General features: G+C 40.4%; 1 protein-coding gene across 1 annotated transcript in view; it reads right to left on the bottom strand.

Annotated features, from left to right (window-relative positions):
• The window catches only part of DISC1 (DISC1 scaffold protein), a 181917-nt gene that overhangs the window by 165014 nt on the left and 3022 nt on the right, over positions 1-13881 (bottom strand). The window contains exon 2 of the mRNA XM_034061203.1: positions 12698-12767. Coding sequence (XP_033917094.1) covers positions 12698-12767 — 70 coding nt within the window. The remainder of the gene's footprint in view (positions 1-12697; positions 12768-13881) is intronic.

Raw genomic sequence — 13881 nt, 5'->3', positions numbered from 1 at the left:
CACTCTTCTTCATGCCCAATTCCCATGCCTGAAAGACTAGAAATCTTAATTTTTAAAAGAGTATCTGCTAGGGCTGAACTTGCACAGTAGAAGCCCTTGGCAGCTCCTCATGGCTAAAGTTAAGGTGGTAAGGAAAAAAGCCATTTGGTAGCCCTTTTGCCAGAGAGGAACCTCAAGCAGTGCATTTCTGAATGAACAAATGTAAAACCCTGAAGTACAGGATCCAGCTGAGGACAGTAGTTCCAGCAGATTTTTTTCAGTGTGGTGACCCTGATAATTAACACTCCCTTTTTCATTATGGTCATTCCCACAGATTTCAGTAGCAGGTAGCTGCCTATACTTGGAAGCAACTGAGCAGTTGGAAAAAAGAGACCATTTAAATATCAACTGAAAAACAAGAATGGCAAGAATACCACCTGTGCAAAGATCATGCACAGGCACTACAGCACTGAACACATCATAATACTGCTAAACATACCTCAGATCTGGAGGATGTTTCTTAGTCAGGTACTCAAGGTCAAATTGGAGGAAGCAGGACAGTTGTGAATTCCATGAGAGTTGGCACTGATAAAATACAACTTTCTGACCTAACTCTGAGCTCCCAAGAACGTTCTCTGACTAGAAATAAGCATTGCCGCAGCTTCATCCTAACCTTCAAAAGAAACCTGTGGCAGTCAGTTAATCTCAGCTGAGCAGAATACTAACATCAAGATTCAGCTTCTGTACCTCTCTCCTGATAGCTGGATTGGGTTGTTGCTTTCAACTTCTTTGCATAGAAGGGGCAGTTGGTATTTTTTGTGACCTTTGCTGCCCCAGTCTCTTCCGTGTACTTGCTTGGAAGCTAAGATGACAGGTTTGTGCACTATACATCACTTCAAAAAAAGGCCTCCAATTGTCAAGAGTCAATTGGCCTGCAGATGAGAATTAAAAAAATATCTAGTATTTCACACTGTTTTCTTAACTTTTCCACAGGTTATCCCATGCACTTTGGTATAGGTAGCCTTTCCAGTTGCCTACCAGGGCTGTATAAATGTTTTCTTTGCTTTCACAAGAATACTTCAAGGAATTCCACACCATAGGTAACATTTCTCAGAATCCCTTTTAGGTAGGCACTGGAACTATCGAGAACAATGTGTGCCGCTGTATTACATGATATACATCTTGAATATTCAAAATGGACTTTGGTAACTTTAGGCAGACATACAGCATATCTTTGTATGGATGGGAAAAAATAAAGTCCATAGAAAAAAAAAGTATGAGAAAGCAGACATTCCTTAGAACTGAGAGACATCAACTATACATACCTGAACAACTAACCCTCCATAAAACAACTCTTTAGATCTTGCTACAAATAAAGAAATACAAACCCCACAGCCTTACATGAAATAAATTAAAAAAACCCATATTTATCTTGGCTAAGAACACCCCATCCTTCCAGGATCTCTGCTCAAGCAGTGGGGAAGGTATACAAGCCACTGATCTACCCACACCTGTTACATAAAGGAATGACTAAGTGTAGCAAAAGCCAGGCAGCACACTAAACTCTCGAGCAGGGAACTCGGAGTACAGAAGTTCGCTTTTCTGACAGAAATAGAGGAAAGGCTGCTTCTTAGGAAAGGGAGAGCCAGGAAAGCTTTTAAGAGCAAGGAGGGTCAGTGCCTTCAAAGAACTAATTTCCCATCACTTCTAACTTCTGAAATAAAAATTGATTTTGCAGGCAAACATTGAGTTTGCTATTAGGTGCTCTTAACAGCCCTCACTCTGAAAAACAATTAGGGGCCCTTCACAAGAAAGTTTCTATTAAGCAGTTATAACCTATAAAATTAAAGCAGTGAAAAATGGGCTTCCAGACAATTTAAAACAGGCACAATGTACAAGGCAGACTTGGCTTGGCTCCTGACTCCAGAAAGGCAGGAGACACAATGCTGTTTCAGGCACACAAAGGAGGCCAGGAAACGGGGCTGACACTACGCATAGTACAGTCCCTCTAGCAGCACACATAGAGGTAAGAATAAACTTCTTTCCACAGGCTTATTGAAGTCAAGGTCCAAGTTTGATTCCTTAAAGCTACAACCCAAGGGATGCTTGTCCAGGAGAACCAGGCCTGCTGCATTACATTCCAAAACACTCCAGCCTTTTCATGACCTAAATCTCCTGTAGCCTGTAACTGAGCTCCAGCTTGTATAGAAACAGAATTTATTTTCTTCATCTGAGCAAACACAGTATTTTTAAGGATACTTCAACAAGCAAAAAACATTTTGTTTCACATTTTTGCCTTTATTTTTCCCACAACAAATGTGTGTGCCACAAAAGAAGAAAGTCAGTCATATACAGTTCAGTTGCCTTACTGCCCACACTGTTTCTGAGTAACTCCAGTCTGTTTACACTGGGGTAAGCATTACCCATTCACACATAGACATGCAGCTTTGCCTTCTCCTTACTTGATTTAAAAGGAAAGGGCTCCCCCACCCCAAATGAAGTAATAGAAATTAAATAGGTTTGCTGAGCATGTAAGTCTGCCCCTAAATATTCAGAATGAATGGGTCAGTCAGTACACCACCTGTAAATAAACAGAGCTGAAGTATTTTGAAAGCAGGAGAGAAGAAACTTCTTGTATACAAAACCAGGCAGGTTCAACCAACAAGCAAAGTAGCATAAAATTAAAAGAATCAGACATGTGATAATAGCACAAATGGCATGAGAAATGAAGATTTTGCTTCTCTGCCAAATTTCTCCCCTCACATAGAGTCACATGATTATTTCTGAAAATGTCAAAGAATAAATATAAGACTGATCTAAATGAAATAGCAGCATCCTACTGGACCCTATGCATTCCTTGATATGAGTCCTTGGAGTTACAGGTGGCAAAAAACCACCCGAGACAGGAAAACTGCACAAAACTCAGAAGACTTATCTACAGGCAGACATGAACGGACTCATGATGCAGAATAATTATATTGGGAAGCCATTCCAGTGGCAGAGCTTCTGCAAGCACAGTGCTCTGAAGCAGGATCAAATTTTAATTCTGGAATAATTCTATTTTGGACTTTTTTCCAAAAAAACATTTCTCATTCTCCTCAGCACCTTCAGGGTTTCTTTTCCTGAAAGATACTGTCATTTTATAAAAACATTATGAAAATACACTCGCACATCTTTACTCTTCTTACCCTAGGTCCTGTCAAACATGTGACACAGCATGACTGGAACCTCTGTCCAGAATGCCTTGCTATTTTCATTCTTATCATTGGTTAGATGGCACTAGAATAACCAGCTGTTGAAGCCTCCTGTGATTTCAGCTCTTTCTCACAAGTGCTTTCTCTAGCCAGGAAAGGCCATAATTAAAATATTTCAAACCAACACCCCATAACTTCAATATGAATTTTGGTTTGATTTTAATCACTGCTGTGTGCTTAAAAGAGCTGAGCTTTTTTGTTTTATTCCTTTTGTTTGTTCTTTTAAAAGACAGGGCAGCAGATTCTCTATGAACTTGGCAACAAAGGATGACATTTGGCCTATAAATACCGAGTAGCAGATACCGCTTGCGCGCATTTGGAGAAGGTCAGGATGAGTGTAGCACCCTTACATTACCAGAGCTACTTTCCTAAACCTGTAAACACAAGGCTTTAGTAGAATTACTAATGTGCTATTGCACTTTCTGCTTCCAGATCACCAGTTTGACTCTTGCTCGGATTAAGCATTAAGAAATTGTTCCCCTTGAATGGTATTTGATATATGAGGAATTTTCAGCAATAAACCCCACTAGTAGGCTTTGCAGTACATTATGGTGTACAGCAGGAACCTTTTCTCTCTGTATTCCTATATGCTCATCATTAAGAAAGTCATTTAATATCAAATGATTCCCACTGAGAAACTCATTGCTGTCACTCAGAATTCATTTTGAAAAGAGCACAGCTTCAGCCCAGTGCACAGCAGCAACCAAAAGTCATTCCACTACAATACCAGCTATTTGCCAGTATTAGGAGTCACCCATACCCTTGAGACTGGGCAGGTGAAGGTCAAAGCATAAAGGGGAAAAAAAAAGGAAAAAAATAATAAAAAAAAATCCTTCCTTTGGTAAAACATTTGAATGTCATTTGGGGGGAAGAACCCAGCTGTTTGAGCTCTAACAAATAGGAAGTCATGTACATCCCAGTTTATGGGGGCCTGATTCCTTGCACTCTTAAAGTTTCTTGAACTCTTCTTTGTCTCCAGAAAATTCAACTGTATTGATTTTTAAAAAGGTCTTATTGTTGAGACCATTATCACAGGCTCTCCAGTCTACAGCACTGTCCCTGACACTTCGGTGCAATGCAACATGAGCTTTGTATGGTACCATGGCACATGCCAAACTGTTTTTGCCCTTCACTTCCACTGACACATTTTCTCAAGAAGCCTAATGAACCCTGGAGAGCTTCTAGCAACCCACACATTAACGCTTTCTCTCTAAAATGCTATTCCTCCGGCAAGCTATCATCAGCAGGGAGACATGCTGAGGCATTTGGGAATGCCAAAGGTGTGCACGAATGGACACCCACAAGTAAGTCAGGTAAATACTATGTTCTGCAATGACCTAATCAAAAAGGCTGTTCATCTTTGTTTGTATTTGGTTCCAGCATCATGTCTGAATTATGCCTCTGATCCACAGCACCTCACTTTGCTCTTCGTTCAACTTTGCCATACATCAAATCAATCCAACTCATTAACTTCATCTACTTTTTCATGCTTTAAAAATCTGAGTACACAGATGTACCAATCACTTACTCAAATCAAAACCTACCAGAAATCCTGGCCAGCATTAGATTGGTAGGATATCAACAGCAGAAGTTTAAAACACATTATATAGCATTGGTTTGGATGCCCCCACTATAAGATTTCTTACAGACTTACTAGCTCTTTGTCCAATCCACGTTATTGTATAAGAGTGCTAGAAATTTGAAATTTCCCCTCTTCACCTTTTTGAACAGTCATTGCCATAACCTACCATTGTCCCAAGAAGGTTAAAGATGTCCTTAAAACAGCACATTTGCTACCTTCACCTTCCACAGGCAAAAGATAAGAAACATGCAAAAGCTTGCATATGATGAAGGCAAGGAGGCATTGGAGGGGGCAGGCATGCCTGAAGAACTATGAATGCACCCCAGGATGAGCAATTGGGTCTGGGCATGTGGACAGGGAGGACAGGAGTGAAACCTCAGGAGAAAGAAGTTAATTAACTGGAGGCAATCCCACTCTGCAGAGAAGTTTGGCAAATAATGGAAGGTCTGCAGTGATATCCAATAAAAGGATCCTATTAAAGAATTCAACCATACACCATCCAGCAAACAGCAAGGAGTGTTATCAGTTCCCCACAGAGAACTCACATTGGAACACTTCAGTGTTTGCTTTCAAATGACAGCCACAGTCATTCAGCATCTTTTTAATCCCCAATTATACAGAAGTCACATAATCATGCCATCTAGAAGTTTCTGTCCAGGTCCAGTCGTTTATTAAGCAGACAACAATTAAAAAGAGAAGGTGCCCCCCACCACTCCCTTAAGGTGTTTATATCCTAAATGTAAGACAAGGGCAGCAAAATAAATTTCTAGTAGTTGGTTTAATTAATACTCATACTGTCTCCAGTGGCCATGCTGCAAATGAAAGATGATTTTCTTGTCTGGAGTTAATATTCCTAAAGAGCGAGAGAAAGATAAATCTGTCCTGAATATAAAATTGGGCTGCATGATTTTGCAAGTGCAAAGTAAGCAGATGGGCTGGGTGGCAGGAGAGCTGTGTCACTCACTCTGTGGGTACTGTCCAGATAGCTCATCAACACTGCTCCCAAGCTTTACGCACCCATCACAGCTCTGTTTCCAACTGCAATAAAGCAAGTAAGCTCTTAAATTATCCACAATTGCTTATTTTGTTCGGATTTTTTCACTGCTTGTTTGTTTGTAAAAGACTAGCTTGGCTGTCTGGGAACAGCTTGGCTGTATCACAGGCTGAGAAACAGAGCCCAACTATCACAGGAGGGGTAGCCCGCAGTGTCAGTTTTAGACAGCAGATGGCCAGGAGTAGAGAAAGCTTCCAAGCACATGGTATGCCAAAACTTCAGCAATTTTCCTTTTGTCAAGCAGCTTCCAGAAACACAAGATGTAGCTGAACCTTTTCACGCTGGCCAAGATTAAAATAAGAGAGCATAGTAGCATCCCACAAAATACTATCACTTCCTAAAAATATTTAGGCTGCACAGTCTAAGCGAGATACTGCATGACTACAGCAGCTTCCTCTCCAATACTGGCTAAGGAATTAAAGACGCAGAAAACACAACTGCATTTTCAATGTGAGGGCATAAGCAGATCAACAGCAAGATCTTATTCTACCTCAAAGACACACCTTTACAAGACGGAAACTGAACAACTGGGTTAAAATGAGGATTCACAGTGAAAGCATTTCAAGAAATTGCTGAAGATACATGTGCTGCACATGCAGTGAGTAAACAAATACAAGTGAATGTACCCAGAAATATATACCAGATTTCCCTCTCATAAACACTGGCCATCTAAAAAAAAAAAAAAAAAAAAGCCATTCTTCTGACATTAAAAAAACCCCAACAACCTGAGTTTTCCAGCGGCCTACCTGACAGCAACATAAGGAGTTTCATACCTATAAACTGTGAAGGGCTGTAACCCTGCACAATAAATGTATATGGATAAAAGGTGTTCTATCTTTTCCTTTCAAGTTGGTGTCTTTGAGAAACACAGACAAGGTGAAAAAGCTGCAGGGGTAGTGCTGCCTCTGTTTTTTTGCAAGGGAACCTAAGATAGAAATTAAGTCAAATTTATACCTCACATAAGCACTTCCTTTCCTTAACCACCTAAACCCTTCTGTGGAGGCTAAGTCTGTTAAAGAAAGACAAAATAAGCAAGACCCATGCAATAAAGATTGGATTTTGAGAATTTGTACAAGCCCTTCCCCCCATCCTCTTAATAGCTTTACTAGAAAGTTATAAAAATGGAAAATGAAACCCAAAAAGATTTACCCAGACTTCAGGAACTTCAACAAGCTTGTGACAGAGCACAGCTCTGACAGCACAGCACAATAAAAAGCCCTATTTGTCCCATCCACTCCATACATACTGCCAACTCAACAGCCTGCAACTGCAAGTTACAAACTCATAGTCTCCTGTGTCACAGAAGCTCTGCGCCTCCAATGTCCACCCCACCACCTTTTATCTAACCAGTAGCCTCAGATGTAGGTTAGAGTAGCCTCAGATGTAGCCACTTGATATACAGCTAGGTTTAAGGATTTTACTTGCACAGGTGTGTGCCATCCTGAAACAAGTAAAATCCAAAGTAGCATGTTCTTTGAGAGCTATTTCCAGATACAGCTTCTCCCAAATTTACTGTCCTTCCTCCAAGCAGCTAACTTGCCTTCATTTCATTGCCTTTCATTTGCACTGGAACAGGTTGCCCAGGGGGGTTGTGGAGTCTCCTATGTTGGAGGTATTCAAGGCCCGCCTGGACCAGTTCCTGTGTGATGTACTCTAGGTTACCCTGCTCTTGCAGGGGGGTTGGACTAGATGATCTTTTGAGGTCCCTTCCAACCCTTGGGATTCTGCGATTTCTATGTCCTAACAACTGTCAAGCAAGCTTTTAGTTTGAAATAATAGAAGTACAGTGAAGCAGGGCTTCTATCCAACCCTTACCTGCAAATAGCTCTTCCAAAGGAAAAAAAAAAAAAAAAAAGACCAAAAACCAAACCAAACCACACAAACACACCACCCACCTGCCTGAAGATCAAATTAGTTCAAGTGTTCAAAAGCTATGACTAGAAATAGCACTTTAAACAGGAAAAATATTTTTTCCAATCAGCTATACATCTGGCCAGGACTTTGGGGCTATTGCATAATTCAGTGTTCGCAAGTAACACATAAGAAGTGGTCAAGACCTCCCTTTTAACAAATTACATTTTCAAGCCAGATACTACTTAAAATCATACTCCACTGATTTACTCTCTGCAAGTGAGCAACGCATCTCTTCCAGTGTAAACATACAGGAGGCTAACTGCTACAAAGTCCTTCCTTCCTACAGTTCTGATGTAAATGCATGAAATATGCAGGAAATATGCATGAATGCATGAAATAAGGCTCCAGCTCCTACACAGCACAGGGTTCTGTCCTTGATGCCCCACAGTTCCTGAGACACCGAAAGGACAATTGACATGGAGAGGTCTCAAAGAGCACAAGCAGAGAGAAGAGGTTAAAAAAGAAAACAGGCTGTTCTCCTGCAGAGCACACAGTGCTCTGGCAGAGCCCATGTCAGCTCACCAATTCATATAGCCCAAGCTTTGATATCTCAGCTAAAATAACTGAAGGCTCACATGACATTAAATGTATTTTCATTGGGAGGATAGGTTAGGTTTTGCCATAACAAGCATAAATGTTTCTATCTTCTAGCTGTCATGTTGAACAGATGAGGAGTTGCTCCGATCAACTCAATGACCTTCACTGGAGAGCCCTAACTCTGAATATGATATGTACAGGGAAGTTACCCTTCCTTACCAGTTACATGCAATGGATCCATACACTCACATTCCTACAAACAAGAGTTTAAAATTTATAATAATTTATCAGAAAAGATCAGTAGCTCAGTAGATACTTATTTCTGAGTAATAAGATGGCATATGAACCAATGGTGGAATGCAGCAGCAAGACTCAGTCCTGACAGTTACCAATCCAGTTGCCCCTTGTACCAGGCAATGTTGAGAAGTTCAAGCAGTAAAGAACAAGAAAAGGAGTTTAAACGATTGGGCAATAGATTTGTACTGCACAAAACACACTTACTTCTACTGTAGGCACAACTTATACAGACACAAAATAAGCTGCTTCTTTTCTTCTTTTTAACCTCCTGTATTCAGCAGTGCATTTAACCTTGGAGCTGTCAAGCTCCATCATGAATAATGAGCCATGACAACACTCCAAGTGATCCTTGGAGAACAGACCAATTTTTACTATATGCGCTATGCAAGGCAAAACACTTACCATATTCCCATGGTACCATACCTGCTTTGAAAATATACCGTAATGTGGCCATCAAGAGGGGACTACAAGTAAATACAGAAAAAAATAAGCAACTTCCTGATATTTCATCGCCTCAAAACACAGAACAAGGAATAAAATATATAGCATCCTAATGTTTCCTTTTTAAACTTAAGTCAGAGTTAGAAGATTTGTCTCACTGAATGTGAATTTCACACAAACTTTTCACAGCCAAGGAACATCTGCATTTGGAACAACCCATGCTGGCTATAGTAGATAGGAGACCTTGCAGACCTTGCAGCAGCATGCCCAGGGTCCTCTAGCAGATGAGGATGAACATGGCACAGGAGAACATTCTCTGCCCCAAGCAGCTCCTTCAACACTCTCAGAACAAACATACACACACACCCCATACACATGGGGCTGCCAGAAATACAGGAAGAGATTGTAGCTGCATGAATGACTGACAGTCCTCTACACCAACACCCTAACCATGCTGGCAGGTCTTTAGGAAAGCACAGCACAGGTAAGCATCCTAGTCTTGTTGCCACAACCAATAGCACAATGCATCATTTCCATTCTCTGTATGAGCACCACTTAAACTTCAGTTTCAAAAAGCTACTATAAACTAAGGGAGCTTTCAAAAAGCTCTAGAGAGCAGGAAAGCAGCAATATCAGACAGTAGAGGCTTGGCTTTCATTAAGTTGCTAAGTTTGCAGTTTCAGATTGCAGAAACCGGTCCTAAGCACTTTGAGGAGTTTTAAGTGCTAACACATCTCCCTCCCACTGAACTGCTGTTAAAAACAGAGCCCTCTCTCTTGCAAGACTGGATGGCTCTTAGAGAGCCAAAGTCAGAAAATCACTTGAGTTTTTGCCAACAGTTGAAGCTGAAGAGCCTCTACCACTGAAGTGATAACAGTTACATATAATAATGTACTTATTGACAGTTTTGTTTTCCATTTGGAATGGTATATTTCCATTTGGTATGGGTGGCCATACCTTCTCTCCACCTGCCCTCCTTCCCCTCTGCTAACATCTTTCACATATAGGGTATTTTGCAGCTATTCACATCATACCAGATCTCCCCTTCACCTGCAGCACTCCCAAATCAGCAAGACCCATGCTATCACCACACATAGCACTACCACCATCTCCCATTCAAAACAGTTCCGCTCTTAACAGAGAACTCTCTCTATATTCAAATAAGTCCTCCAAAATTATAGGGACAATAATTTTCTTTTTAGCATTATAGTTAAAACATCCTCAGCCCTCCACATACACCCTTGTCAGCTTCTCCCACTCCCTGATAATGTATCTCCATTTATGTCCCACATCACAGCTCTGAATGTTTAGCAATTCCATTCTATGCTAGCAATATTTGGCAATAAGATCCCTTTAAAGAAGGCTAATTACAGATTCCATTTGAAAATAAATTGGTACTGGGCCAAACTGTAAGCTCTTTAACAAGCTTTCAAACCTCACTCTATGCCAGGCAAGACTTTGTTCTCCACTAGGAACTGTGACATAGCTCTAAAAGCAAAGGTGGAAAGCTTGCAACTGCAAGAGAAGGAAGGAAGGTCACAGCTCTAATTCTTGCAGCACTGCACCTTCTCCATGCAAGTCTTTCCCTGGAGATTCACAAAAGAAAGCAAGGAAGGTAGTTTAGATACCATGAATATAATGAAAAGTAGTCATAAAAAAAAACCAGCTGACAGCTCCAGCAGACGAGGAACAAAGACCAATATGACAGTAAATGGGTCAAGGACTCAAAGGACTGATAAAATTAAGAATGTGTGCTTATGTGCATGCATGGAGCATGGCATTTCCTGAGAACACTTCTGTGAAGGTGGAGTTCTAGTTTTCAAAAGGATGGAGGAACATAAAGCAAAGTCTCTCAAGCACCTCAGTACCTAGGTCCCATAGCAGGACAAATGTTTTCTGCCTATATATGCCAGGCATAAAGCAGAAAACAGCAATCTCACCTGTGGATGCTCCTCTCCACCTTTAGCATTGCTGCCACTTTTGCTGTCTGGAAGCTGTCCCCACAACACATGGTGAAATCACATTTCAGCCAGACTGGTTTTCTGAAGGAAATTAATGCAAGACTCTGCAAACAACCCTTTGTGCTACCTGCCTGACAACTAGGGTGGAAACTGGAAAAGGCAATTAAAAAAAAACAATGGTCAACATAAAGATAGTCCTGTTTTGAAGATACAATACTAGCACCCAGGAAAACTACATAACTTTCTGTGCAAACTTAGACAAGTCATTGTTTTTCCTTGTGGTCAACAACTACATAGCATCACAAGCAGATGTCACACCTGATATAGTAAAATACTCCTGTCAGAGTGGATGACTGCCCAGAAAATCCCAGCTGTAATGTGTGGGAACCATGCACACTGAGTACACAGCTGTCAGGAAGTCTCCAACTGGGAACTCAAGCCAGAGGCACTTAAAAAAAAAAGACTACGAGTATTACACATGTAAAGCATACACATCAATAATGTTTATTTGACAGAGATTAAACCCATGAATATCTACAACATCCTCAGCTTTTAACACAGCTAAAGGTTTTCCTCACTGGAAAAGGACACACTAAAAGAATGACTTGTGACAGTAGCAGACTTTTCTACCACATACAGACAAGCATTTAAGAGCCCAGCAGAACCACTCTTGTAGAAGGGCTACACACCTATTCCCTGGACACTATTAAAATGCATTTATATTGTCTTGAAGGACACCTTTAGGGGCAGGAAAACAGAAACATGGCACAACTGCAAAGCTTCACACATTGATTTTGAAAGGCAAACCACAAGTCTGGCCACCCCCCAATCCCCTAAAAGCTGAGAATAAAAAAAAGCAGCAGGAAAGAAACTATTTTTTTCCATCCTTATTTCTCTGATGTACCCAATGCAGATTTTACTGACCCATTTGCAGGGCTTCCCAACTAAAGCCAGATCTACCAGGAAGAATTTAACCTAGAATGTCAAGACTATCAAAATATGAGTACCTGAACACAGACTACCATGAGAAATAAGAAACCTGAGATGTATGTTAGTAGATGCTCTAATTATTAACACACGCACACACAGAGCTTATCAGAAGTGCCAAGGCATTTGAAAGGAAAAGGACTATCAAATACAGGTATTTGCCAGCAGCTGTATCATCACCGTATTCTCTAGATGGTGGTTTTGATTCAACTCAGCAGACATCAAGTTAATCCCACAGGACAGTATCACTCACTTTTATAATAGCTCCTGACCTCATTTCTGTGTTTGAGACCTGCTGTAGTGTCATGACTGAATGTAGCAAGCAACAAATCTCACTCTGTCAGCAGCCAGTGCCTGTCCTTTCTCTTTTCAAAGCTTTCATTCATTTCTGCATTTTTTAAAGTCATTCTGCTTCAAAACAGCTGATCCTGATGGTGGATATTTGGATTCCAACCATCACACATGGTGATGTGACTCAAGAAAATAAAAACTGTTGCTACTTGCTGCTGACCTGCTTCCTTCTTTAATTTGTAATCTGCCATACATCAGAATAAACAATACAGTTCATTGAACTCACCTTCCACACATACCCACCACTATGGAGCAAATGTAAAATAAAATTGGTAGGGGAAGAACAGAAGGGAAAAAACCTCAGCATGATCTAGTGGGGGAAGGAGGGAACAACTCTCACCTCTATCATAGTCATCTTCCTCTACTGCTTTTTCCTGAAGCCTCTTAAGCCGTAAGATCAAGGATTTTATCTATGCAAAGAGAAAGAAGTTAATGATGAAGAAGTTGCATTTTAAAAGTACTTACACTATTAACCTCTACATGATATCAATTTAATAGATTACTAAATTGCTAGAATAGCCCAACTTTGACAGTTAAGCCCAACATTCAATAAGTGACAGACCCATTTGGAACTCAGCTTAGCTGCAGCTACTTGAGCCAAGCACAGTTTCAGTCCAAATGCCTACAGAGAATAACAATGTTTCTTGAAAAGCAAGAGATCATGTGACTGTAGGATATTTTTCACACTTTGAATAAATCAAAGTACAGACTATTAGAGGACTCTGTCAACACAACATCTACTTAAGATCACACTGTACTGTGTGCTCTTGAGACCATTCTAACAATTTTTGCTCCATATGAGTTTTGCACAGAACAAATCCAGAAATTCTGTCTGAAAACCATTTTCTTCTGTAAGTAAAAAAAAAAAATATATATATAGCATGAATGTTTTGGAACAGGTATACTCATGGCACAGAAAATTGTGTTATCATGAAGCTTGCGAAGTTTTATTAAAATATAATTTAGGCTCATCTATACAATATTGACATTCACATCTTCAGAAATGTTCACACTGCAAATGCTAGACAGTGGGGGGGAGCACCAAACCACCAGGAACATCTGTATCACACACAGAGCACCCTTTCACACCCAAAAAAAGAAACTTTTACCAGAAAAGTTTCATTTCAAAAACTACTGTTTCTCATTTTTAACATGAAGGGTTTGGACAAGAGTATTAAATTTACTAAAAATTTGTAAGGCCAGGGGTATATTTAAAGGCCATTATAGGTTTTTACTGCAGAAGAATTTGGTAAGAAGGTAGGTAGTCCTCATAGCCATACCAGTCACAGACTAACATGGCTACAGCTACAAGTCTGAGAAGTGCTTGCTTTTTATTAAATTTATACGTGGCCTGTACCAAACATACCATTATTAGCACTGAAAAAGGAAAGCCTGGAAAAAGCAGCAGCATACATTCTTATAGCCCAAAGCCTGAAAGTGCTTGGGAAAGCGTTTTTCAGCACAAGGAAGTCCGTGTTTCAGATATCTTGCATTTACAAGAGATTTCACCTCCTCCCTGAAACT

Source organism: Melopsittacus undulatus, chromosome 3 (assembly GCF_012275295.1).
Source record: "Melopsittacus undulatus isolate bMelUnd1 chromosome 3, bMelUnd1.mat.Z, whole genome shotgun sequence".
In the NCBI taxonomy this organism is placed as follows: Eukaryota; Metazoa; Chordata; class Aves; order Psittaciformes; family Psittaculidae; genus Melopsittacus; species Melopsittacus undulatus.
This window is presented reverse-complemented; position numbering and strand designations above follow the sequence as displayed.